The sequence below is a fragment of the Rhinichthys klamathensis genome, unplaced genomic scaffold (assembly GCF_029890125.1).
Source record: "Rhinichthys klamathensis goyatoka isolate OS25496 unplaced genomic scaffold, OSU_Roscu_1.1 h1tg000311l_1, whole genome shotgun sequence".
NCBI lineage: Eukaryota > Metazoa > Chordata > Actinopteri > Cypriniformes > Leuciscidae > Rhinichthys > Rhinichthys klamathensis.
The window spans coordinates 1,463,094-1,488,168 of record NW_026606829.1 but is presented as its reverse complement, the minus strand read 5'-3'; the positions used below and the strand labels follow the sequence as shown (position 1 = coordinate 1,488,168).

Below are 25,075 nucleotides of genomic sequence, written 5' to 3'. Positions count from 1 at the left end.
GCTTTTACACAACCCTTCTTGTCCCATTGTGACATTTCTACTGTATTCTTTCCCATGACATTTAGTTAAAAAGTAATGGCTGTACCAATGATTGTGTTTTGGTGCAAGCTCCATTGGTTTCTACCTCCCACACTATGAGACGGTCGCTTCAGCCCTTATAGCCCGAGCCCTGGATGCTAATCTCCAGAATACAAACCACACCGTGGGTGTGTGTGTGTGTGTGTGTGTGTGTGTCAACCTCCTGACACAATAGTGCATAAAAAGTCGAACAAGGGCCCATATTTCTCCCTCCCTTTTCCTTCCTCACAATATGTCTGCCTAGACTTATTTAAAGAATTTGTATGTTCTTTTTCACTTCTCTCCTGGGTTGCATCCTTGTCTATGCAATTCATTTCATTCTTCTGGCACATCACAGCCTTTAAGTGCTTCTGTGCGTTGATGTCGTTCTGCCTTGTCTGTCTTCAAACAAATGCTCATTTAAGTGAAAGCGCTGAAGCACATGATTCCATTTATGTGCAGAACAGATTGTGTGTGTGTACATCTATGCATGTATGCACATTTTTATGCACACGGTCACACAAGAGAGCCTGTGCAAAGCCTTCAGCAGAATCCATTGCATGCTGCGATTTGCACATACACACACACACACACACACACACATATGATTTTCTTCTGCCTGCCTCCCACATACACAGTTTGGACGTCCAATGAAAGATTGATGTTGGTTTAAGTAGCTGCCAGAGAACATTAGCCAAGGCAGAAAGAGTGCAAGAGCAGATGCACCAGCCAGAGATCACTATCAATAATGCAGTCTCCAGCAGGCTGAGAGAGAGCGAGAGAGTGTGGAAGAAGAGATGGACAGTTATGAGGAAGAGCATCTATACTAAAATGTGAGGACAGGCCCTAGATGATGTAATACTGTCTATTTCAATGTGGCGGAGAAGGATTAGTAATTAACATGAATTTGAGTTAGCGCACTTGTGTCTGATGCAGTGCATGCATGTCAGCAGGCAAGTGTGCTTGTTACAGGGCTGTCAGTGAGAGGCAGTGTAGGTGGGATAGATGAGTTTCGGTCAGAACAGGAGAACTGTAATGTGTAGGTGTTTCAGGTAGGATTCAGCTATTATTGTTATTATTCCGTATGGCTGACCCTCACTGCTCAAGAAACCTTACAAAGACTTAGCATGGTAACCATAGTTTCCACCAAAATAATACAGTTTTATATATATATATATATATATATATATATATATATATATATATATATATATATATATATATATAATAGTAAAATATATACAGTATATAAAATATATACAGTATATGTAACATTGGAAGAAAATTCAGTTCTTTGAATTGAAAATTTGAAATCATGCTAAGGTGGTTGCCAGAGTGTTGCTAGGAGAAGTAAAGTTTTATTAGTGGTTTGTAGTGTATGTGGTTAGGAAGAAGAAAGAACCTCCTAAGTGTATATTCAGGTCCCTAGATGTGGCTCTTATAAAGTCTGCTGGAGTTCATCCCCATTTTATTGTCCGTAAAAAAACAAAAACCTGCATAGTTATTTAAATAGCACAACTGATATTGGATGAGTTAGGAGACAAAATTGAATAGTGTTAGAGGTTTGTTCAAATTCTTAACTTTTAACACCATTTTAACACCATTAACTATGGCGTTTAGGTGGAAGTTGGTGGAACACATGACAAGAGACATTCAGCGTGGTTGTCTGTATTTGTTTGTGGCTGTGTGATGAGATGAGATAAGGGACTGTCTGTGTTTGTGTTATTGTGTGTGTGTTGTCTTGTCTAGCGTGTCTCAGAGGGATATATAGCTGCATTTCAGGTCACCAGAAGGCCAGTCTGTAACAACTGATGTTTCCTGAACCCTTCTCCTCTCACAGCTGCTAATCTGTCTTAGCGAGTAACATGTTTCCCTCCGTCTCTCCCTGAAGCTTTCAGAACCAGTTATCAATCTCATACACTCCCTCACTGGCTAAAGCATGTACACCTCCTGTCCTGATAGTTATCTCCTTCTCTCTGTCAGTCATCTGAGCCATCTTTAGTGTCAGGGTTGATTGGAGATCCCCACAGGAAGGATGTGAGAGCCATCATTCACTTAAAACTGCAGTTTTCCCTCCTTGTCCTGCATCTCCGATCCGTACTCCTCATCCAGGGTTACCATAGCAACCCCCACCCCCACCACCCATCCACACCCTTTTCTCTTAGCATCTCGCACTGGGGACCAGGCTGCTGTTTTTCTAGGTAGAGGCCCTCAAGGGGCCGCCGGGCCTCAGTTGTTGCTGTTGAGTGCCGTCATGATTTTGCGAAAGGGGCCGGCTAATTATGGAGCAGAGTGTCGGACACACAGGAGTTTTCTGTGACAATAACAATAACATGATTGTGACTTTATATATATATTGTGATGTAGAGACCACAATATCACTGTTTTTACTTTGTCCTCACTGTTCCTATGCATTTTTTAATAGTTACGTGGGGTTTTATACTGTTTTATATTTCCTGAGTGGGTGTGGCCTTAAAGAGAGTGCGAACTGTAGGGGAGCACTCATTTTCGCTATTATGGAAACGTTTGTGCAAATGTATGTGTTGGTTTTATCCATCCTATTTATTGAATTTATTGATTTGTTTTAACTCTTGTTCTTAATCATCTCGTGTATTTATTTATAAACATGGTGAGGCAAGAGTTAAAACATTTTTTTTAAATGGTACACTCCAATTAGTAAGCGGGAAAATGTGTAGTTAAGGCAGCCGTCACTAGTGGATTGGAGGACGGACCATGATTTTTGAGGGAATTTAAACAAGGTTATTGTAGTGCTGCTTGAACGCACTGAAACTCTGGCTGCGTCCGAAATCGCACACCCTCTTGAGTAGGCACCTATTTTGAATAAGCAATTACTTCATGACCACTAAAAAGTATGTTATATATAGGCCTAGTATGAATGTATGTAGTATGAATGTAATCTGGACGTACTACATTCGCCATGTTGTCATTATCATGTAACCTACCAGGTTCAGTTACGTCGCTTCACTGCCATTCATAAATCCTCTCCCGTGGCTTTATGGGATAGTAAAGTGTCCATCGTCAGAATCTTCAGAATCTCGTTGGAAGAAGTAGGTCATCCGGGTACTTTTTGCCTACTGTTTTATTGTTTTATTTGCCTGAGTTTTGGTGTCACATACTGTAAGTTTGCACCTACTATAGGGAAGTATGCGATTTCGAATGCAGCCTTTGTCCTCAATAGATGAAGCGGAGAGTTTCTACTGTTTTAGTACATAACAGTTCTAGTTTTTAGATTGCTTTTTTATTGATAACCTATTTTATTTATCTTAACCATTTTCACATTTAGCACATCTGCTTGTAATAAACATCTTTTTGGATGCCAACATCTATCCCCTGTTTACATCTTGGTGCGATTCTCCTTGTGACCGCTCGTCTGTGCAAAAGTCTTAGGCACGTTAGTATTTTCATTAAAGAAAAACAGGTTTAAGAAAGTTATTTTGCTGTAGCGTGCCAGTAGGACATATCAGTTTACATTTACAAACATTTATTTTGCCATTAATTGTAATCAGTGAAATTTTTGTATGCACAAGAAGTTTTACAGCTGCCTGTATGATCCACATGGATATCATTGAGTCCATCTTGTATTACATGAAGAAACAGAAAAAAACTGACACTAAATCCAGAAGAACTGCGGCAACGTCTCCAAGACACTTAAAGAAACCTTCCTGCAAAGCTACCTGAAAAATGATGTCCAAGTGTATAGAGTGAGCAAGTGCTTTTTTAAACGGTAAAGGGTGGTCACACCAAATATTGATTTGATTTAGTTTATAGAAGTTTATTGATAAATAAAATCTATTTATGGCATTATTTTTGAAAGCATCCTGACTTTACAGCATTTTTACACAAGTAGCCTACCTAAAACTTCTCACAATCCTGTAGCGGTAGATTTCTTCAAGTGTCTTGGAGACGTTGCCTCAGTTCTTCTGGATTTAGTCTGTATCGTTTTTTTCTGTTTCTTCATGTAATCCCAGATGGACTCTGTGATGGTGAGATCAGATCTCCGTGTGGATCATAGCGGCTGTTGTCAGACTCATTGTGCATACAAAAATATCACTGGATTATTACAATTAATGGCAATAGGAATGCTTGTAAATGTAAGCTGATATTTCCTACTGACACACTACAGTAAAAGATCTAAACAACTGGATGTTAGCCTGTTGCTAGGTAGTTGCTGTGGTGGTTCTTTACTGGCCTAAGTTAAAAGAGCCCATCGCTTTGATATTCTGGTCTCTAGATATGGCTCGGGTTCCTTCTTCAATGCATTGAAAATCTATGGTATTTTTGCCTATTTGTTTGTCTCTCACTGGGGAAAATCAGTCTGAACTCTCAGAAAAGTTAGACGTGCTACGTGCTGAAGTTTAATACTTAGGGTTAGTTAGGTTTTTTTCAAGAGCAATCTGTGATAGCCATATCCTAGCACCACTAACTATGGATAAATAATGACACACACACAGACACGAAAACGAACACACATGAATACACACACCTGCACTGAGTTAATTTACAGAACTCCAAAGCAGCTCTCGTAGCACAAGTTAAGCCCTCGGGTAATAATATGTTTCCATTACCACACGGCCAATCAAAATGCTTCATTAAAAACAGCAAACATGGCTCACATATAAGTCTCTAAATAAAGCTGTCCTAACTCTCATTTCTGGTCCACATTCACGACTCATCACCATGCACTGCCTGTCATGCCCTTGCTCTCAGAGAGTACGCTTATAAATATGGACACGACCACAGCCGACCAACTCATCAAATAATGATTAATGGGTCATCCTGCATCTATAAACACAAGCATATATACTGAAATGTTTGGTAGCGCGTGGAGGTGAACGGAATGATTGTGTTGGCGTTCGGATGACAGTGAGTGATGATCTTATTATAAATGAGCCTCCCATAAGAGAATCATAAACTCTTTTGAAACTCTCGAGACTGTTGATTACAGAGTTGACTGGCTCGGAAGGGGCCGAGAGACAGATGAGAAGCTGGAGAAAACAGTATGGCACGCTGCTGGTTTTCACAGTGTGCTTAGCACGGATCTCAGTTTGAGTGTAGAAGTATTTCTCACCGTGGCATGTGACCGCGGTCTGTGTCATGTTCAAGTGTGATGCCTTAATTATCGCCTGTCACTTCTCTTTTCCATAGCTCTCTTTCACTTCTGCCATCTTTTCCTTTTACCTGTTATTCTTTCTGCGTAGCAGGTGGCCAGAATGGTGCTTTCTTTCCTTCTTTCTGAAGGCTTTCTCAAGATTATCACACTGCAGTTAAAAGGATAGTTCACACAAAAATGAAAATGATGTCATCTTTTACTCACCCTCATTTCTTTCTTCAGCGGAACGCAAACCAAGATATTTTGAAAGTCAATGAGATACTAAACAACACTGGACCTTAAGAGACATTGTTTAAATGTATCTTTTTTTGTGTTCCTCAGAAGAAAGGTGAATGTTGGAATCCAGAAGCCAGCACTACTGGATTAGTGTCACCCTGCGTCCCAATGTGATACTATCCATCCTAAATAGTGTGTAAGATAAGATTAATTTTGTCCCAAAGCAGTATGTTTGAAAAGAGTATGCCAGAGATGGTCTACTATTTCCGGTAGATTTTCGAAGTGTGTATCCATGCACATTGTAACAGTTGATATTGCCCACAACCCATCTTGCTTTGGGAGATTTGGTTAAAAACTACAAACACGAATAAAAAGTGTAAAAAACAAACAAAAAAAAACTACAACATGGCAGATAATACGCGACTGACGGTTAGGTGGAGTGGTTTAGATCAAGGGGTTTGAGTGACCAATAATCAACTTTTAACCTGATAAAAAATATTTATTTAATGTTATCCGTGTTATTTCATCTGCAACAACAATGTGAACTTTTATAAAGATCCATCATTATGCATTAATATGAGATGGACACCCGCCGTGTGCGCTTTGTCCGTTAAGTTCACAAGACCGAAGGGTGTCCCATTTGTCATTTTAGGTTTCAGAAGGGTGCTCACGGGTGCTTTGTGGCCGATATGCACCCTCGATGTGCACTTACTGAGCCCACAAGCTCCGCAGCAGACTTCTACCCGACAGTCAAGGCGACATTACGTCACGAAAGTGTGGACTCAGAAGAAGATCGCGAGGCTAGGGTTCCATAGTATAAGTAGGCAAATTGGGACGCAGCGTCAGCCTTCACGCCCACAGACAGTTGGCTGAATGTCTGATGCATATGGCACACAAAATTGGAAACACTTCAGAAGTTTTGAAGTCGTCATCTGATTGGATAAATCCTACAGGATTTTCGGGAGATGTGTGTGTCACGTTTTTTTAATGGTCCGCCTGAAAAAAAACCCCATTGTGACATCAAAACCCCTCATGGAAGAAGAAAGCCGTCAGGTTCACAAGACCGAAGGGTGTCCCATTCATGTTTACAACTGCGACAATGTGCGCTTATCGGGATCAACTAAAGGCTGGGTTTTCAAAAGTATTACACGCCGGTCTGTTATTGTAGGGATATTGACGTTACATTTTCACCCCCCTAAACATGACTCTGAACAAAACAAACTGTGATTGGTTGCTTTACAAGTCAGTCAGATGAACTCTGGGGGGTCCTTGGCCAATGAAAGCTGCTATGGAGTCCAGACCTTCCGCCGTTACTACTGGAGTAACAACTTTGATGAGGTACAGTGATGAACATAAAAATAGAAAAAGCAAAATTGCTCTAAACTGTTTAGGCCTCTATATGGCCTAATAGAACAGTAGAAAAAACAGGGGGAATTGGTTGGGACACAATGTCTTATTCAAACCTGTATTTTAGCACAAAAACTCTGCATCTCTGGAGAACATGCGTCAACCACCAGGCCACAGCTCTGACAGATCTCTGTTTTAGGGCAGAAACATAAAATTGTGTTTGTCAAATATTTTACTGCATGAAGTGGTCAATAAAACAAATATCTCTCTATGTCTTAAAGGTTGATTTAGAAGTGTTGGACCCACGGGGTCGGACTCCTTTGCACCTGGCCGTGACACTGGGTCATTTAGACTGCGCCCGTCTGTTAGTCCAGCATGGAGCTGATGTCAGCAAAGAAAACAGGAATTGCTGGACAGGTAATACAGCAAGAAACTCCAGCCACTTTCTGGCCAATATGATAAGCTGATAATTATTTACACTACCGTTCAAAAGTTTGGGGTTGGTTAGATTTTTTTTGTTGTTGAAAGAAATTAATAATTTTATTTAAAAAAATTATGCTTTAAATTGATCAAAAGACTTTCTATTCATCAAATAATCCTGACATTTTTTTATCACAGTTTAAACAAAAATATTAAGCAGCACAACATTTTTTAACATTGATAATACTATGAAATCAGCTCAGCATATGAGTAACGATACTGCACATTCAGCTTTGATCACAGGAATAAATTACATTTTAAAATAGAATAGAATATTTTAATTGGCAATAATATTTCACAATATTACTTTTTTAAATCAAATAATTGCAGCCTTGGTGAGCGCTTTTTTTGAAAACATTAATAAAGTCTTACCAACCTCAAACTTTTGAAAGGTAGTAATGGCCGATAACTGATTTCTGGAAGATATTGAAGTTCTATTATTTTAATAATAATACATTTTATTTATATTGCAATTTTCTCAAACCCAAAGCGCTACAACACAGAGTAATAATAAGAATAAAAAGAAAGTCATTGTGTTAAAATAAATTCTTAATAAATCTAAAAAAAATAAAAAATAATCAGTCATTTTAAATGGTACTGGTAAACTTAGGCATCTCAACAATATCATGTACAGAATAAAAATTATATAAAAATCATTGTTTATAAATGTATTAGTGTTTTTAAGATTAACTTTAAGTGAGCATATAATGATGGCAAAGCTACTGAATAAATAAAGTAAATAGCATAAAAATATCATGCATCCCTAATTTGGTGTCTCTTGAAACTTTACCTACTGTCTGTCAGTGTTGCAGGAGGCCATTAGCACACGTAACCCGGAGCTGGTGCGGCTGGTGCTGCGTTACCGTGACTGTCAGCGCACCACTAAGAGACTGGCAGGGATTCCGCGACTGCTGGAGAGACTCCGACAGGTAAATAAACCCTGAACCTGTTAATGGCAGAACAACAAGGTATGAGCTTAACAAACAGCATCGTAACAACCACCTGCTGCCTGCACACCTGAGCCCTCATTCCAGTAGATTCTTGCATACAAACAAACAGGTTTATAGGGAACCACTGGGTTTGTTTGCAAAGCCCTCTCTTTTCCTTGTCCTTACCAGTTTTTTCTTTCAACCTTGGGCGCCCCGTAGCCTTCTTTCTTTTGTTTATGATGGATGTGCGAGCTCTCTGGTTCTCCCCGCTCCTCATCTCTCCAGGAGTTTTATTATTCATGTCTTTCCCTGCAGAGCGATCCGTCTCTCACTTTCGGCCTCCCACTGTATGCACTAACCTTATCTCTCCCTCTTGTATTTCAGGCGCAGGATTTCTACGTGGAGATGAAATGGGAGTTTACAAGCTGGGGTAGGTCATACGTGCTGTAATCATGTGTAAATGGTATGTTTGGACAGGCTCTTCCTCTTTCCACATCCTCATGTCCTGCTATTGTTAAACTCTCCCTCTATTTCCAGTTCCGCTCGTGTCTCGTATCTGTCCGAGTGACACATATCGGGTATGGAAGAGTGGCCAGTGCCTGCGGGTGGACACAACACTCATGGGATTTGATCAAATGACCTGGCAAAGAGGCAATCGCAGCTTTATATTCAGGGGTCAAGGTGAGTGCGATGGCTTTTTTTTGAACGGCCTGTTACCTTCAAATCAGATTTTGGGTTTGATCTGAGCTTTTGTTCTCAATGCCACTTCTCGCTCAGCTTTCTTTCAAACAAGCCATCATTGGCATGGAAACAACCTCATTCTCACTCCGCCACAGTCTCTAATTGGCTCTCTTCCTTTTTCGCTCTCTCTCCACCTGTCATTCAGACTCCAGCGCCATGGTAATGGAAGTGGATCATGACAGACAGCTGGTGTTTTGCGAGACGCTGCCGTGCCACACTTCCTCTCCCGCCTCCCCCTCCCCCAGATCGTGCACAACCGCTTTGAACCTTCTGGGGGCGCTGCAGCCCAGCGATGAACAGGTGGCGGCCCGTCTATCCGCTCCCGTGGTGGCCACGCAGCTTGACACCAGGAACATCTCATTTGAGAGGTGAGCACATAACATAACAATTGCCAAGTCATTGTCGGCAATTAAAATTTTAGACAGGAAGGGCATCGTAACCTATTATTTTGGCTTTACTGTAAAGCTGAGAGTGTGAGCCAGCACTTTTAGGATAAGCTTCATCATAAAATGTGTGATATTGGACTCACCTCTGCCTGCACGGCACGTTGGCCACCTGGTAACATGCCGGGATGTCTCTGCAGGAATAAAACAGGCATTCTTGGCTGGCGGAGTGAGAAAACAGAGGTGGTGAACGGGTATGAATCAAAGGTATGGCTTATATCACAGTAAATCTCACTCAAATCGTTTTGCTGATAATATAAAAGAAAATGCAAAACAGATGAATTTTCAATAGTTTTCATTATATCGTTGAAAAATTCTATATAATAAAAGTTGGATGTATAGTATAGACCACTTTACCTGCATACATACGTTTTACTCATTTAAAGCAATATACTATTATAGTAAATCTCAACTGCCACATTTTTAAATTTGTTGCAAAATGTAACTATATTATCGCTCAGCTCTTTATATACAGTTGGATATACTGTATATACACACAATCATACTATATACTTTTATTTTTTTAAGTGGTCATGAAGTAATTACTTATTCAAAATAAGCACCTACTCAAGAGAGTATGCAATTTCAGACACAGCCAGGGCTTAAATAGGCAAACTAACTAATCAACAAAACAAGCCACAGGTATATAACTTAATTAATCAATGAAAAACCATAGAAACAAACTGAAACACATGAAACTTAACTAAAATGTGTCACACCCACACCTACAACATAAACAGACACACACTAATAACAACAGGCATGGAAACATTTAATTGAGAATCACCACAGTACAGAAACACAAGTTGTACTGATGTATGATAATGGTAATTAAACACCTTAGCTGATAAGCCTTTTTCAAGTTTAATATCTTATTTATCTTGACAGTTATCCTTGGCTAATAGGAAGGCTGTTAAATTGTAAGCTAATTAGCTGGCAAATTGACATATCCAACTAGGGTGAAGGCTTGGCTCGTGAATAGTAATTAAGGTACTTGACTGGACACTCCTGGAAGGTTACCAAGCAACGTCTCTATGACCCAATTAATATTCATGCACTTATCCCTTGATTTACATAGTGTTTCACAGTTGCAAAATTTAGCCCGCTTTCATCCATTGACCCGATTGGAAAGGAACCAATTGCTATGAAACAACATTCGTTTACACCCAATACACTGGAAGAGAGTGCAGAGATGCGACATGACGTAACTAGACTGCTCTCATTTCAATCTGCTAAGCTGTCTAGTGTCTACACTACAATCAGTAAAGGATGGTGCCGTCGTGAAGATTGAGCATTAGATGCATTATGAACTCTTTATTTTCACAATGTAAATGCTCATGAAATTCTAAATCTGCTTCAAAGTTCTCCATATTTTGAAATGTCAAATCCATGAACAGCATTCTCTTGTAGGATAAGCGAGTGTTTTATGTTTGTCATGGATATAATGTGGCAGATTAACAAACAAATGATCAACTAATATTTTCATATGTCTTTGCTTCAGGTTTACTGTGCCTCTAATGTTGAGCTAATCACACGAACACGTACTGACCATCTCACTGACCAGCACAAAACAAAACCCAAAGGTACGTTGACCAATTTGTTTCTCAAATCACAATCTTCACATGCCCACATTGACATTTATCTATATTTTCAGAAATCTAAATCACACATTTGAAATTATTTTCTTAAATCAGTACAATAACTGTTTAAAAGTTTAGGGTATGATTTTTTTTAAAAAACAAGTTGACACTTTTATTCAGCAAGGACACATTCATTTGATCAAAAGTGACAGTAAAGATTTTGTTACAAAATATTTCTATTTAAAAAAAAAAAAGCTGTTCTTTTGAAATTTCTGTTCATCAAAGAATCCTTAAAAAAAGTTTCCACAGCTGGATTTTTCAGCAGGGACAACGGGAATGAATTACTTTTTAAAATATATTAAAATAGAGAAACATTAAATTTGTAATAATATTTCACAATAATACTATTTTTACTTTATTTTTGATCAAATAAATGCAGCCTTGGTGAGCATAAGGATAACATTTAAGGACAAAAATACAGATTAAGAAATTTAGTTTTTTAAGCACATATGCTTTTTTTTCTCTCTCAACAAAACACAATGAGCGTGTGCATTGGTAGGCATGCCGTGTTGAATATGATGAATCATTATTTCAATGCCCTCTCAGATTTTTTTCCAAACAAACAGTGTCTTTGTCTCGTCTACTGTTACTGTGATGTAATACAGATCATTGGGATTGTGCACATCTTCTGTAATATGACCTGCTGTGTGTTGCGTTTTTGTCTCAGGCGGCAAGACACCTCTGCAATCCTTCCTGGGTATCGCTGAACAGCACATGGGGCCTAACAACGGAGTGAGTGAGAGGAGCCTGTCAAGTATCTGTTCATTTATCATCAAGACATCTAAAGTGCCTTTCTAGTACTATGTCACTTTTGTTGCCTCAAAGTGTTTGTGCGTGTGTGTTTTACAGCACACAATGGTGACTCAGATATCCTGCCCCTCAACGAACCCATTGGCCTTGACGGCTGAGGAGTACTTTAATCCCAACATGAGTCAGAGAGACATCGGACAGCCTTGTAACCTCACCACCAAAACACAAAGGTAGTGTGACTAGTGTCTCAACCCTTTCATTTTCATTTTGAAACAAATAACTAGATTCTCTGAAGAAAATGTGGTCCTTTCCCAGTCCCATTCCATTCTCTCCTCTCCAACTGTTTCCCATCTCTCCTCAAAGAGTCCTATCAAAATAAATGCAAAAAATCTAACTGTAATATAAATATGAAAGATTTATTTAAATCCAAACCCTACTGTAATAGTAATTATGATACCAGTTTAAACCATTACTAATGAGATGTGTTCCTCTTTGAATAGTCTTCTGATGCTGCCTTTAAGTGCACCTGGGAAACTCGTGCCTCACAGTCGGGCATCTGTTATTATGATGTCATGCATTCAAGCGGGAAACATAACATGGAAGTAGCCTAAACAAAATAAAATAAAACAAAATAATTATATTGTAAACGATAAACCTGAATTCAAAATGATAAAAATGTTTCATTTCCATCACTTATTTAAACATGGTATCAAAACTAAATGTTTGTTACATAAAGCAAACCAAAGTAAGTCGAGTGATTATACACTTGTTGTCTATATGAGCTGTTCTGTACATCACACTTTTAAAATTGTTGAAATGCAGCAGGTAAATTAAAATAATTTGCCTAATCATTCATTATAATTCACTACAGATTTGTATCTTGTATAACTTATAAAAAAAGTTGGAAATTGCTTAACTTATTTTGATGAGTTAAAGCAATGTAAAACATGTTGTCATCAAAATGTATATGGTATATAAATAATACTAAAATTACACTGCTCTACTTCAAGGGCACATAAGTTTACACTCTTTTCCTGGACTGCCAAGACTGTATGAGGTCACACGTGTCTTAAGGCCGTGACACACCAAGCCGACGTCAAAGAACTAGCGGCGACGAAAGCCGACTGTGTTGTCGCCTTGTGTCGGCTGCGTCTGGGCCAGAAATCTGAGCTTGAACACTAAAGACTACAGGCGACTGCCAACTAGCTTGTGCGTTCAGCGTCTGCTTGTAAGGAAATACCTGTCTATATCAGTAGGTATGAATAGTCTGTTCTTCATTCACAAAGGGAAACCGATACTAGGACTGCAGATATACAAACCGTAAACAAAGCAGCGCATGCTTACCATTTTGAATATCAATCATGTTGATCACTTTCTTCATTCCAGGCGGCTGATTTTGATATGAAAGGCTTGAGATGACGTAAAATTAAAACAGCCCTCTGTGCTGTCTTTGCTCGCTTTCATCACTTTCGCTTTTATTTGTCATGCACGGACTCGTTGGCTAAACTGAACAGCCAATCAGAGCGATATCTCTCACCGACGGCCCAGAGGCCGATTCAACATGGTGAATCGGGCAAACTGCCGGCGACGTTAGCCTGACTTTAATTGACGTGTGGAACACACCTCAAAACTAGCCCGACAGATACTCATCGATGGCCAACATCCGACCGTCAGCTTGCTGTGTCACGGGCCACGGCCATTACATGAATGTTTTTTTCCCAGGTTCAAAGCCAAGCTGTGGTTGTGTGAATCTCACCCTTTATCTCTGGAGGAGCAGGTGGCTCCTATCATCGACCTCATGGCCATCTCCAACACTCTGTTCGCCAAGCTTAGGGACTTCATCACCTTACGTCTGCCTCCTGGCTTCCCCATCAAGATAGGTAAGAGAAAGGGGAAAAAATGGAAAGAACATGCTATATGCCTAAAAATGTGTTTTCGAAGTATGGTTACAAACAAACACACATTTAAAGGGGTCATATAATGCCATTTTTGTACAAGCTAATATGATTCTTTAGGGTCTAAATTAAAACTTTGTAATATACTTTAATTAAAAATTCTCATTAGTATTGTAAGAAAACACTTATTTTACCTGGTCAAAAACAGCTCTGTTTTCAGCACGCCGTTTCAGTGCATATGCCTTTAAATTATCATGAGCTGCGCTCACCCCGCCCCTCTGTTCTGTGCATACACCGTTTGTAACACAATAACACAATAACCATAACGCATTGTTCACAGAGCCATAGAGATTGTTCAGTATAAACGTGGGATTATGAATTATATTGAGAACGTCGTACATAGAAAACATGCCGTAATGTACCCTGAGTGTAAACCTTAGCCGCATTCATTGTGAAGCGTGCAGCTAGCGATTTGCAAAGATATAAATATTAATATAAAGTTTAATAAAACGTTACACTCACTTCAGTTCTTCTGGAGATTCAGCAGGAACACGAATATCTGGTACCGATCCTTTATTCATGGCAGCTTCTTCCTTTATTCGAGCAGCTTCTTAGCAAATCCAGCTTTATACTGATCCTCGTTTATAAAGCAGTCTGGTGTGAAATGATTCGCGCAAACATGAAAGCATTGACGTTGCTCGTGGGGAATATTCCCTTCGAAAACAAACTCAGCCACTGCGTCTTCAGCGGTTCGGATTTGGGAACATTAAAATGACTGCTGTGTTCGTTATTACACCCAAGAACAGAACACCACAATCGCTTAGACACCATTCTGCTCATAGACAGTGCTCCAGCATATCAACAATGACCGCGCCGGTCCGCGCAGACTATGATTGACAGCTCTCACGAGCGAGGGCGGGTCTGTGTTGAAACTCCTGTGCTGACTCCTGTCAATCAACAATCGTGGGAGGGGCGTCCGTTTTATTGACGTCACAAAAACAAACGGCTCAATTTGAGGCAGGGGAAAACATATAAGGAGATTAAAACAAAAACACTGGATGGATTTTTATCATTATATGATGGTTGTGTACAGGCACTGCCAACACACATTTCAGTACAATCAACTTGTAAAAGTGCATGTACCATTATATGACCCCTTTAAGTTATCAGGCTAATGCAACAATGACATCTCTTCACAACAGAAATTCCCATCTACCACATCCTAAATGCTCGGATCACCTTTGGGAACCTGAATGGTTGTGAAGAGGGTGGTTTGCCCCGGGTGGACACTGAAGGGGACGGACAAAAGGACAGTCCCAGGACAGAGACACCATCTCCAGGCAGCGACTCTTCCAGCGTGTCCAGCTCTAGCTCCACAAGTACGAATCAACCTTTTCCCCTTAAGGAAATGTGGTTGTTAGAAGCTATTTAAGATGATGCTCAGATTGAGAAATATGGTGCTACAAAATAATACCGTGTTCAGACAAAGCATTTGCCATTTTTAATGGCCAGAGACATAAATATTTAATGGATAAATGCTTAATGATTGCATTCCTTTTAGCGCTGCCTGTAGTACCGATGTAACTCAGATCTGCTGGTTAATGCATTTAACTACAATATTCTGCACCGGTCTTCATGAATTTGTGTTTGTGTATAAATCAGACTCATGTCGTGGAGGAGAGATCCCACCTTGTGTTTTTGAGGCTCCGCGGGGATACAGCATTTTAGGAGGAAACCAGAGGGAAAACATTAGAGAAGAAGAGGATGATCTGCTACATTATGCCATCCAGCAGAGCCTGATTGAGGCTGGATCAGAATATGACCAGGTCTGTTAACAGATGCACATAGGTGTCCGCAACATAGAGCAATATACCCTTTTACACCATGTCCTAACCAACCATGAAACAACATGGCTTCAAATCATTTTTCTGTCCTTAGATCCAAAAATACTGCAGTCTTCTGAGAATATTTGATGTTTAAAGGTCCCCTGACATGGGGTTATTTTATTATTCTATGTTTCCTGGGTTGCCCTTATAATGTTAGTATGTTTTTTAGATCAAAAATAGTAATAATTTAGAAATAAAAGGCATTTTTCCTAGCCTGATTTTAGCCTCTGATTTGAACGCTCTGTTTGAAGGGCCGTGTCTGCTGTGGGATTCAGTGTAACCGCCCACTGCTGTGATTGGCTGACATGCTTGCATATGAAATAGCTACGTATTACATGTGAAACTCTCTCGAATACTTTTACTACAGCTATTATACGTTTTTACTATTACAGCTATCGAGATTAACGAATCGTGAGAAGTTTTTAAAGTATTTAGATCTATTCCCATCACATAAAATGTTGCCGTGATGAGCATTGAGCAGCAGATGACAGTCTGTTGATCGTGAGAATGAAGATCTTATCATTGCAACGCAGTTTCTGCACTCTCTCTAATGCTTTCACCAATGCAAACACGGTCAGTGTATAATCAGGGTAAATCAGGGTATCATCCGATTATTTGATTTCCAATTTGAAATGAAATAAGCAGAAATGAGAAAATGGCAGCTTTATTCGTTTTTTCAAAAAAATGAAAAAAAGAGATTTCGGCTTGATTTTTCGTTTTTTAGTTCACAGGCAAAAAACGAATACATGACTTCAAAATTCGTTTTCCACATGTGGGCGGTCATGAGACGCCCCCTTCCGCTGATTGGTCAAGTAAATCTGAGCATGTGACGTCATCAGTCGTTGCTCAGGTCTGTTCAACAAAATAATAGTCCTCAATTGTAATTTGTCTTTTTGAAAACCCAAACAAATCTTTAGAATCTACTGGTAACTTCCTTATCCTTGTGGCAAACTTTTACTTTCACAAACAAAGGTTTCTTAAGAATATTCCTACTTTTAAAGATTTCTTATTTGAAGTAAAATATTTAATCAAATCACTAAGAATAATTGATAATAGAAAATGTACTTCTTTTTTGAAGAAATATAGAGATAGTTTATGTACCATGATTAATATCTGTTTGCTGTTTCTTTTTTTCCCCTTTTTATTCTTCTTTGTTTAGCTCTTTCCATTTTTATGCTATGATTGTACACAAATGAGTTTACTTGTTATATACATTGTTGGAAATGTTTTAGATTTCTAAAAGATGTGTGTTTGCACTATTGTAATTTTTTTAAAATAAAAATAAATAAATAAATAATAATAATAGTCCTCTACTACCGCTTCTTAAACTGTACAGGGCAGGTCCTTGATTGGGCTTTCTTCTGTGCAACTTAACGCGTTTCACAGAAATATTTACATCAGAAATATTAAATATTAGTCTGCCACCAGCCTGTTTTATTTAGCTGTGGGGAGTTAAATTTGTGTGGTGCTGCGCTAGACAGCGCCGAGCGGGTGAGGCACAGACCAGTGTTCAGTCAGCAGTCACAACTTTTCTTTTAGACAGTGTAAGCTCCGTTTTGGACACGGGATGGTCATTGCAAATACTGTAATTATGCCAATCGGCTGAGGGTGGGTACCGATGATGGTGAAATAAAATTTTACTGAAACTGTAATCATAGCCGCGACCCGCGAGAATGAGACAGATGATTGACAGGATGATAGCAAGGCAATTAAAGGGGCAAGATAACTTCTGTTAACAAAAAAAAAAAAAGTGTTTAATATAAGTGACTTTGTCTTTGTTTTAATTTGTTGTAATAGGGGTATTTTGGGTCACCACTCACCAGTCTTATTAATAGTATATTTGGTAATAAAAAGTTTTTTTTTTTTTTATTGTGTTTTCATTGAAAATATAGGCCTATCATAACTTATAAAGATCAAAATCTACAGAAGACATTAACATTTTGATGTTAGACTATGTAGACATAGATGTTTGACATTTTGAACAATTTAAATTGAGTTGGGCCAACTCAATTTTGGAAAATTTTAATTCTAAATATTAATTATTGAGTTGAGCCAATTTAATTTTGAACAATTTAAATTGAGTTGGGCTAACTCAATTTTGGTATTTTTTAATTCTAAATATTAATTATTGAGTTGGGCCAACTTAATTTTGGAAAAATTTAAATTGAGTTGGGCCAACTTAATTCAATTGAGTTGGGTCAACTCAATTTTGGAGAATTTTAATTCTAAATGTTAATTATTAAGTTGGGTCAACTTAATTTTGGACAATTTAAATTGTGTTGGGCCAACTCAATTTTGGAAAAATTTAATTCTAAATATTAATTATTGAGTTTGGCCAACTTAATTGTGGAAAATTTAAATTGAGTTGGGCCAACTCAATTTTGGAAAATTTTAATTCTAAACATTAGTGCTGGGCAACGATTAAAAAATGTAATCGCGATTAATCGCATGATTTTCTTGCGATTAATCGCGATTAATCGCATTGTTACGTGCAAAATTGAATAATGAATTCTAAAGTAGTGTATTGCGCACTTTTGATTTAAATGTACTGCTACAAAAGTGCAATAACATGTGGTTTGCAAAAACTTTAAACAAATAAGGTGCTTTTATACCAGCAGTATTCCCTTTACACAGTATCAATAAAATATTTCTTGTAAATCTCAACTTAAACATTAATGTAATCAAATCAAATATTTAAACAAAGCTATTTGCCACTGCCAGGGCATTACCTTTTATCTAGCTTGTTAAAACGAGTCCAGTTTTCTTGTTTGTTTTTTGTTTTTTGTTTTTCTGAACAGGTATCTTGTATCAGGGAGCAGCAGAAACAGTCTATGTAGTCAAAGGGTCATGATCACTACTACAGATATAAGTCGACCAACGTTACTTCTCTGATAGCAGCTTAGGTTTGGTCATGGTATGCCATGGTTTCCCGCGTAAGATTACATTAAACAGAGGTAAAGCCAATTTATACTTCTGCGTCGAAGTCACGCCGTAGCTGTAGCGCGCGTAGGCCTACCCTGACGTGCATCTCTCCAAAAATGTAACGTCAATTCTACGCGTACAACAAGCGCTGTGATTGCTAGAACCGCTCCCCGGGTTTCACACTCTCCCTCTGCATGTGTAATTGCGCGTCAACGCGGACAACGACGCAGATATATAAATGAAAACCAACGCGTAGTAGTCTATAGCGTAGAGGCTCCGGCGTAGGTCCGACGCAGAAGTAGCCTATAAATCAGCATAGAGTGAGGTGAAGTGGTCGAGCACAGGTGGCAGCGACAAGCGGGTGCGTTCCTGTGAAATAGTTGCGGTCATACTCGCCTCACGCACGCGCCCGCGCGTTGCCGAAGTTGAATTGTTTAACTTTTTGTACACGACGCGTCACGCGCAGCACAAATCATTGGAAGAGAGACTGATCCTCGGCTCGCTGTTTGTGAGTTTCCAGAATCTAAATAGTTATCAGGACATCAACAGGAGGGAATTCACATGGAAGAGCACCCCCGCTAAACTAAACGCAGGCCTATCAGGTAAAGTTATGTATAATTTTAATTTAAGTTAAAAAGGCTACAGCTGCGTAGCGCACAGAAGCCGTTGGCCCGTTGCCATGGTTACTATCTATAGAGCGCCTGTCATTCACTCGCGGAGCTCTGTCTCCCTTTCTGTTCACCTGAGAGAACCTGCCAAAGCCTCTCCACTGCTTGTTTGGGTGGGTTATTTGCTGGCTGACCAACATCCCACCCCTCCTGTGATCATGGTTTGACTGTAGGCCTATGTGTATTCAGAGCCAGTGAGCAACGGACTTTCAAAATAATAATAAATAAAAAAACTGCGTTAACGCGCGATAAGAAAATTGTCGGCATTAATTAATAAATGCGTTAACGCGATAACGCGTTAACTTGCCCAGCACTACTAAATATTAATTATTGGGTTGGGTCAACTTCATTTAATTGAGTTGGGCCAACTTAATTTTAGAAAAATTTAATTCTAAATATTAATTATTGAGTTGGGTCAACTTCATTTAATTGAGTTGGGCCAACTTAATTTTAGAAAAATTTAATTCTAAATATTAATTATTGAGTTGAGTCAACTTAATTTTGAACAATTTAAATTGAGTTGGTCTAACTCAATTTTGGAAAATTTTAATTCTAAATATTAAATATTGTGTTGGGCCAACTGAATTTTGAATGATTTAAATTGAGTTGGGCCAACTTAATTTTCGAAAATGTAAATTCTAAATAATAATTATTGAGCTGGGCCAACTTAATTTTCGAAAATTTAAAATGAGTTGGGCCAACTTAATTTTCGAAAATTAAAATTCTAAATATTAATTATTGAGTTGAGCCAACTTAATTTTGAACAATTTAAATTGAGTTGGGCTAACTCAATTTTGGAAAAAAAATTTATTCTAAATATTAAATATTGAGTTGGGCCAACTGAATTTTGAACGATTTAAATTGAGTTGGGCTAACTCAATTTTGGTCATTTTTAATTCTAAATGTTAATTATTAAGTTGGGTCAACTTACTTTTGGACAATTTAAATTGTGTTGGGCCAACTCAATTTTGGAAAAATTTAATTCTAAATATTAATTATTGAGTTTGGCCAACTTAATTGTGGAAAATTTAAATTGAGTTGGGCCAACTCAATTTTGGAAATTTTTTATTCTAAGTATTAATTATTGAGTTGGGTCAACTTCATTTAATTGAGTTGGGCCAACTTCATTTTAGAAAAATTTAATTCTAAATATTAATTATTGAGTTGGGCCAACTTCATTTAATTGAGTTGGGCCAACTTAATTTTAGAAAAAATTAATTCTAAATATTAATTATTGAGTTGGGCCAACTTAATTTTGGAAAATTTAAATTGAGTTGGCCCAACTTAATTTTAGGCAATTTTAATTCTAAATATTAATTATTGAGTTGAGCCAACTTAAATTTGAACAATTTAAAGTTCACCAAAAATGTATACATTTAGCTACTCAAGTTGCATGAAAAAGTGGTATTTCCTAGAGTGAAAGCGATTGGCTTCTTTAAATGAAAGTCTTTCCATTCCTATAGAGTGCAGCAGGGATAACGTGTTTTTGTAGGCCAACCCTGGAAGTTGACATCACCCTGGTAACCTTGGGAAAAAAAGAGAGAGCTTGTTGCTTTAATGTGTCATGTTGTCTGATTAGGACCTGGTGTAAGACTCTGTAAACCCTTTTACACTGTTTCACTCACAGGTGACGATCTGGGAGGCTTTGACCAACAGTAAGCCGGGAACACACTCTCTGTCCTGTGACCCCAGCCGACATGAAAGGTCTGCAGTCAGTATTCTGCTTCTACTGTCTCCTGTAGTCACATCTCACACACAATAGGCAGGGACAGCGTCACACTCTCATCACATTTACTGGAGCTATTGACACAGGCATGTCTGTCAATACAGCCTCAGTGAAGCTCATAGAAATTCACTAGGGTTTTCATCTCTCTCTCTCCTCACCTCCACTTGCTCCTCGCAGAGTTTTAAAGCAGGATGAGATGCCGACATGAATCCGGAACAGTCACTTCACACTATTACTGTGCGTTCACACCGCCGGCGGCGAGAGCGTCAAAGTGGCCGGAAGTCATTCATTTTCAATGAGAGCCGGCGGCGAGCTCCGGCGAGGGCGGCGCGGCGCGTCTTGGACGGTGAGAGCGGCGAGGAGCGGCGAGAAGAAGTTGAAATCAGCTCAACTTTAGGGAAATGAGCTATGACGCGGTTCGGCGGCAGCCGGCGGCAACCAATCGGAATGTAGATGTGCTCCGTTTGAGAGGATTCCAGAGAACGCAGTCAAGTAACAAAGGTTCCGACCACATTAGTTCCCAAGCAAAATAGAGGAGAGGTTGATCATTTGAATTTCATAAGAAGGCGCGCAACACTATTTATAGGCAAGATATTCGTGCTAGAACGCTTGTTTTTCAGCGGGAATGCAAATTAGAATAGCATTTAACCATGAACACAAAAGCCACACCAAAACAAATGGCTTTTAATTTGTTTATTTCGTTAGCAAACATGTCACTATAATTAAGTTCTTTCCATCGATACATTTTCTGCAAACATAACGATCGACATGCTTGTTTGCTTCGCGGCCCCTTTAAATAAAGTTTTAAAAAAGACCAAGCATTCGATCTACGTCAGAGCATCAGAGCGTCCACGAATCTTTCCACGGCGTCGCTGACAGGGCGGCGAGAGCGAATTTTGCCGCTCTCGCCGGCGGCGGTGTGAACGTACGGTTAGGGTCAGTTAAAAAGTTAAAGACATTTATAATGTTACAAAATTTTTTTATTTCAAGCAAATGCTGTTCTTTTGAACTTTCTATTCATCCAAAAATCCTGGGAAGAAAATAAGATTTCCACAAAGTTTTAAGCAGCACAACTTTTTTCCACATTGATGATTATAATAAATGATATGAATAATAAATAATTGCGTATTAGAATGATTTCTGAAAGACTGGAGGAATGGCTGCTAAAAATTCAGCTTAAATTACATTTAAAAATAATAGAAAACAGATATTTTAAGTTGTACTGATATTTCATAATATTACTGTTTTTTTAATCAAATAAATGCACCTTGGTAAGCAGAAGAGACTTTTAAAAACATAAAAATTCAAGATACAGGGGCAAAAAATGTATAACGACTGTCGTGTTTAAAGTGAAATGTGAAAGTGAATAAAAGGTGATTAATATAGTATTATATATGAACGTCTTTCCATTCCTACAGCGCTGGAGAGATGACGCATATATTAATAATACACATATATTTCATCACACTTAAAGTGCTGATTTGAGTGTTTTCAAAAAAACAATCTTCTGTTAGCAGAAATCTCAGTCACTTCTTGTTCTTTTCTTCCCCATTACCCAGAACCCCACAGCACAAACCCAGCCCCGTGGAGAGCCCTCGCAGCACACCGACCAATAAGCCACCGCGCAGCTACGATGAGCAGCTGCGTATAGCCATGGCGCTGTCCGCCCGCGAGCAGGAAGAGGCGGAGCTACGTCAAAGACGAGAGGAAGAGGAACTGCAGCGTATCATACAGCTGTCACTCATGGAAAAGTGACCGGGCCATTGGGCAGCGAGGGGTGGCAGAGCATGCCTGGGGATCTGTAACCAGCGTGAACTATGATTGGCCACTCCCGAACGCCCCACCCTCTTCTTCCAAAGAACTGGAACTCTCCAATGAGTCATTCAGAATCACAGAGAACCCTCTGTCTTCACTCTGCAAGTTTACAAACACAAACTACTAAACTCATGGCAATCCACTGACTGATCTGCACCAGTCTGGTCTCCTAACGTGTGAATGTGCAATTTTGACCGAGACAAGTCCGCGCTGTGTATCTTACTGTTGTTTCTTAAAGCTATCATCCAAGCACTCACACAGAGTTCCTTCATACTCACCGTCACCGGTAGGTGTGAATTCTGGGGGAAATTGTCACTTTTCAATTTCACATTATGGATTTAAAGAACTTTAGTTTTGGTTGTTAATACACACAATTCACTGCACTTGGATTGAGGGGTCACGATGTCTCCTAATAGAATGTGGGAGGGCACTTTCTTACACACAAGAGTTAATGCTGCAAATCCAACTCAATTTGATGGGAATGCTGCATTCACAAGGATGTATGAAGAAAAACGCAAATGTTTGCGAAAGTGACACTTAAAAAAATACTTTTGCAGCATATACTCTAATGTCGGTACGTTAACCTGCTGAACTTTGAGAATCTCAGACAGGCAGGTCCAGCTATGAATTCGGAAATCTAATTTGATGTATTCCCATTTGATTTCAAACTAAAGACCTGTTCACACCAGCATCACTGTTCGGCACAAATTCACTGTAGGTGGAAAAGCAGAAACACCCCAGTACAGTACAGAACAAGATCTGCTTGTTACAGGGAATAAAGGAAGTCAAACCGTATCAGTATGTTTTCAAAGAGACGGTTGGACGTTTTGGACGAGATTTTGGTATTTGGTGTAGTGTTTATCAAACACCTCTTAGTGCAAGAGTAGAGAGAAAAGAGCTGGTTTGGGATTCTTGTGCTATTTACTCTCACTTACTGTTCGCGAGGGCCACTAAATCATAGTTTTATGTGACAGCAGCAGCTCTGGGCACATGACCAAAAGCTTGAATCTTGGTTGGCTTCGCAGTGCAATGGAAAAGAGGTTAGAATTTTTTTTTACATTTGTGGCTTGAAAATGTTATTTTTGGTCATTCAAATTAAAATGTTTCTCACACCAAATTTTCACACATTGGTCTTGGTGTGAACAGGCCTTAATCCAGTTCTTTCCACAGTCCACACCCTCAAAATGAATCTTGTGCAATCATACCCATAAAATCCTCTGCCATACTTTTTGTAGTGTGCAAGCGCCCTAAAGGGAACGTCAAACCCTGCGTTATGATGACAGCAGGTTGGCAACCACCCTTTGTGCACTATTAACGGCATGATTTTTAATCCGAACACAAGATAAATTATTGTAATGGCACAACTGACAGTTAATAAGAAGAGCGAATGGAAAAAACAAGCCATTTTCAGGTAAACGTCAATAATGACTAAATGATTCCTTTGAATCTGAATCAAATGCTCATTGCAATATTCATCATGTGTCCTAAATGCACGTTTCAGAAAAAAAATACATTCTTTTTTCATTGTTCTACTTCAAATGGTGCTAAGTTGATCTTTCATATCAACTCTTGGGTACTTTGATCAGTGTAATTGTCACGACATGCATTCATCCATCTGTTCAATCACTCGACAACACCGTTTCTTTCCCGGCCTCCATTCAGTGCTTCCTTCAACATTCCCATCAGAGCTCATTGTCTCATGACTGGAACACCTGCGGTAGCTAATCAGAAATCTAATTGTGCTTTTATAAGGGGTGCCAGTTCTGGAATAAAACATGAAAGGAGGAATCACTCACAGAGATAATGCCCTGAGCGCAGACAAAGGGGAAAGTTTTATTGGAGAATCTTAAAATAGATCTGTCTCCTTAGTCAGATTTATTCTGGGGCTGATTGACGTGCCCTCAGGGTTTGATGTATCAGGTGAATCTGAAAAACAAATTAGGAAACATGGCCATACTCCACTTCTGAAAAGCTTCAATGTAAAAACACAAGGGGATTAACCATCAGTTTTCAAAGGAAGCGGATCTGATGGCACTGTCTAGAGACGGAGCTAATAAACACGTAGGATTGATCTTATGATTGTGTGACTTGTGAATGCCTGGGCAGAAATGCCTGATATGACTCAATGTTTTAGTATAACAAATAATAGCATTATTTATATTTAACATTTTTTTCATTTGAATTTGGTTGATGCTGTGGTTTGTGTGGAGTGCTGCTGTTGTGTCTGTATGTGACTGAAATATATTGTTCACATTTGTAACTTAAAGGCATTCCGAATAAAGGGTAAGACATCTAAATTAACTTGAATTTTCAAGCTTTGGGAATTAATGCGTCACTGAATTTTGAAGGTTGTGATTCTAAAAGCAAAGGTCTTGTACTTGATCATACTGCAGAAAAATATGAAAAAACCCTTTAGTATGTCAATACCA

General features: G+C 38.9%; 1 protein-coding gene across 3 annotated transcripts in view; it reads left to right on the top strand.

Moving 5' to 3' along the window:
• Positions 1–23,419, top strand: part of ankrd13b (ankyrin repeat domain 13B) — a 29,675-nt gene extending 6,256 nt beyond the window's left edge. The window contains exons 2-16 of one of the 3 annotated variants that reach the window (XM_056271202.1): positions 7,033–7,168; positions 8,036–8,160; positions 8,545–8,590; positions 8,698–8,841; positions 9,047–9,269; positions 9,485–9,551; positions 10,846–10,927; positions 11,652–11,716; positions 11,834–11,964; positions 13,457–13,614; positions 14,832–15,008; positions 15,292–15,455; positions 20,733–20,809; positions 21,009–21,068; positions 22,391–22,471. In XM_056271202.1, coding sequence (XP_056127177.1) covers positions 7,033–7,168; positions 8,036–8,160; positions 8,545–8,590; positions 8,698–8,841; positions 9,047–9,269; positions 9,485–9,551; positions 10,846–10,927; positions 11,652–11,716; positions 11,834–11,964; positions 13,457–13,614; positions 14,832–15,008; positions 15,292–15,455; positions 20,733–20,809; positions 21,009–21,039 — 1,626 coding nt within the window. In that variant the 3' untranslated portion in view covers positions 21,040–21,068; positions 22,391–22,471. Of the gene's footprint in view, positions 1–7,032; positions 7,169–8,035; positions 8,161–8,544; positions 8,591–8,697; positions 8,842–9,046; positions 9,270–9,484; positions 9,552–10,845; positions 10,928–11,651; positions 11,717–11,833; positions 11,965–13,456; positions 13,615–14,831; positions 15,009–15,291; positions 15,456–20,732; positions 20,817–21,008; positions 21,069–22,390 lie in introns of all 3 variants that reach the window. The other 2 variants (XM_056271200.1, XM_056271201.1) reach the window with 2 other exon arrangements.
• Positions 23,420–25,075: the final 1,656 nt, after the last annotated feature.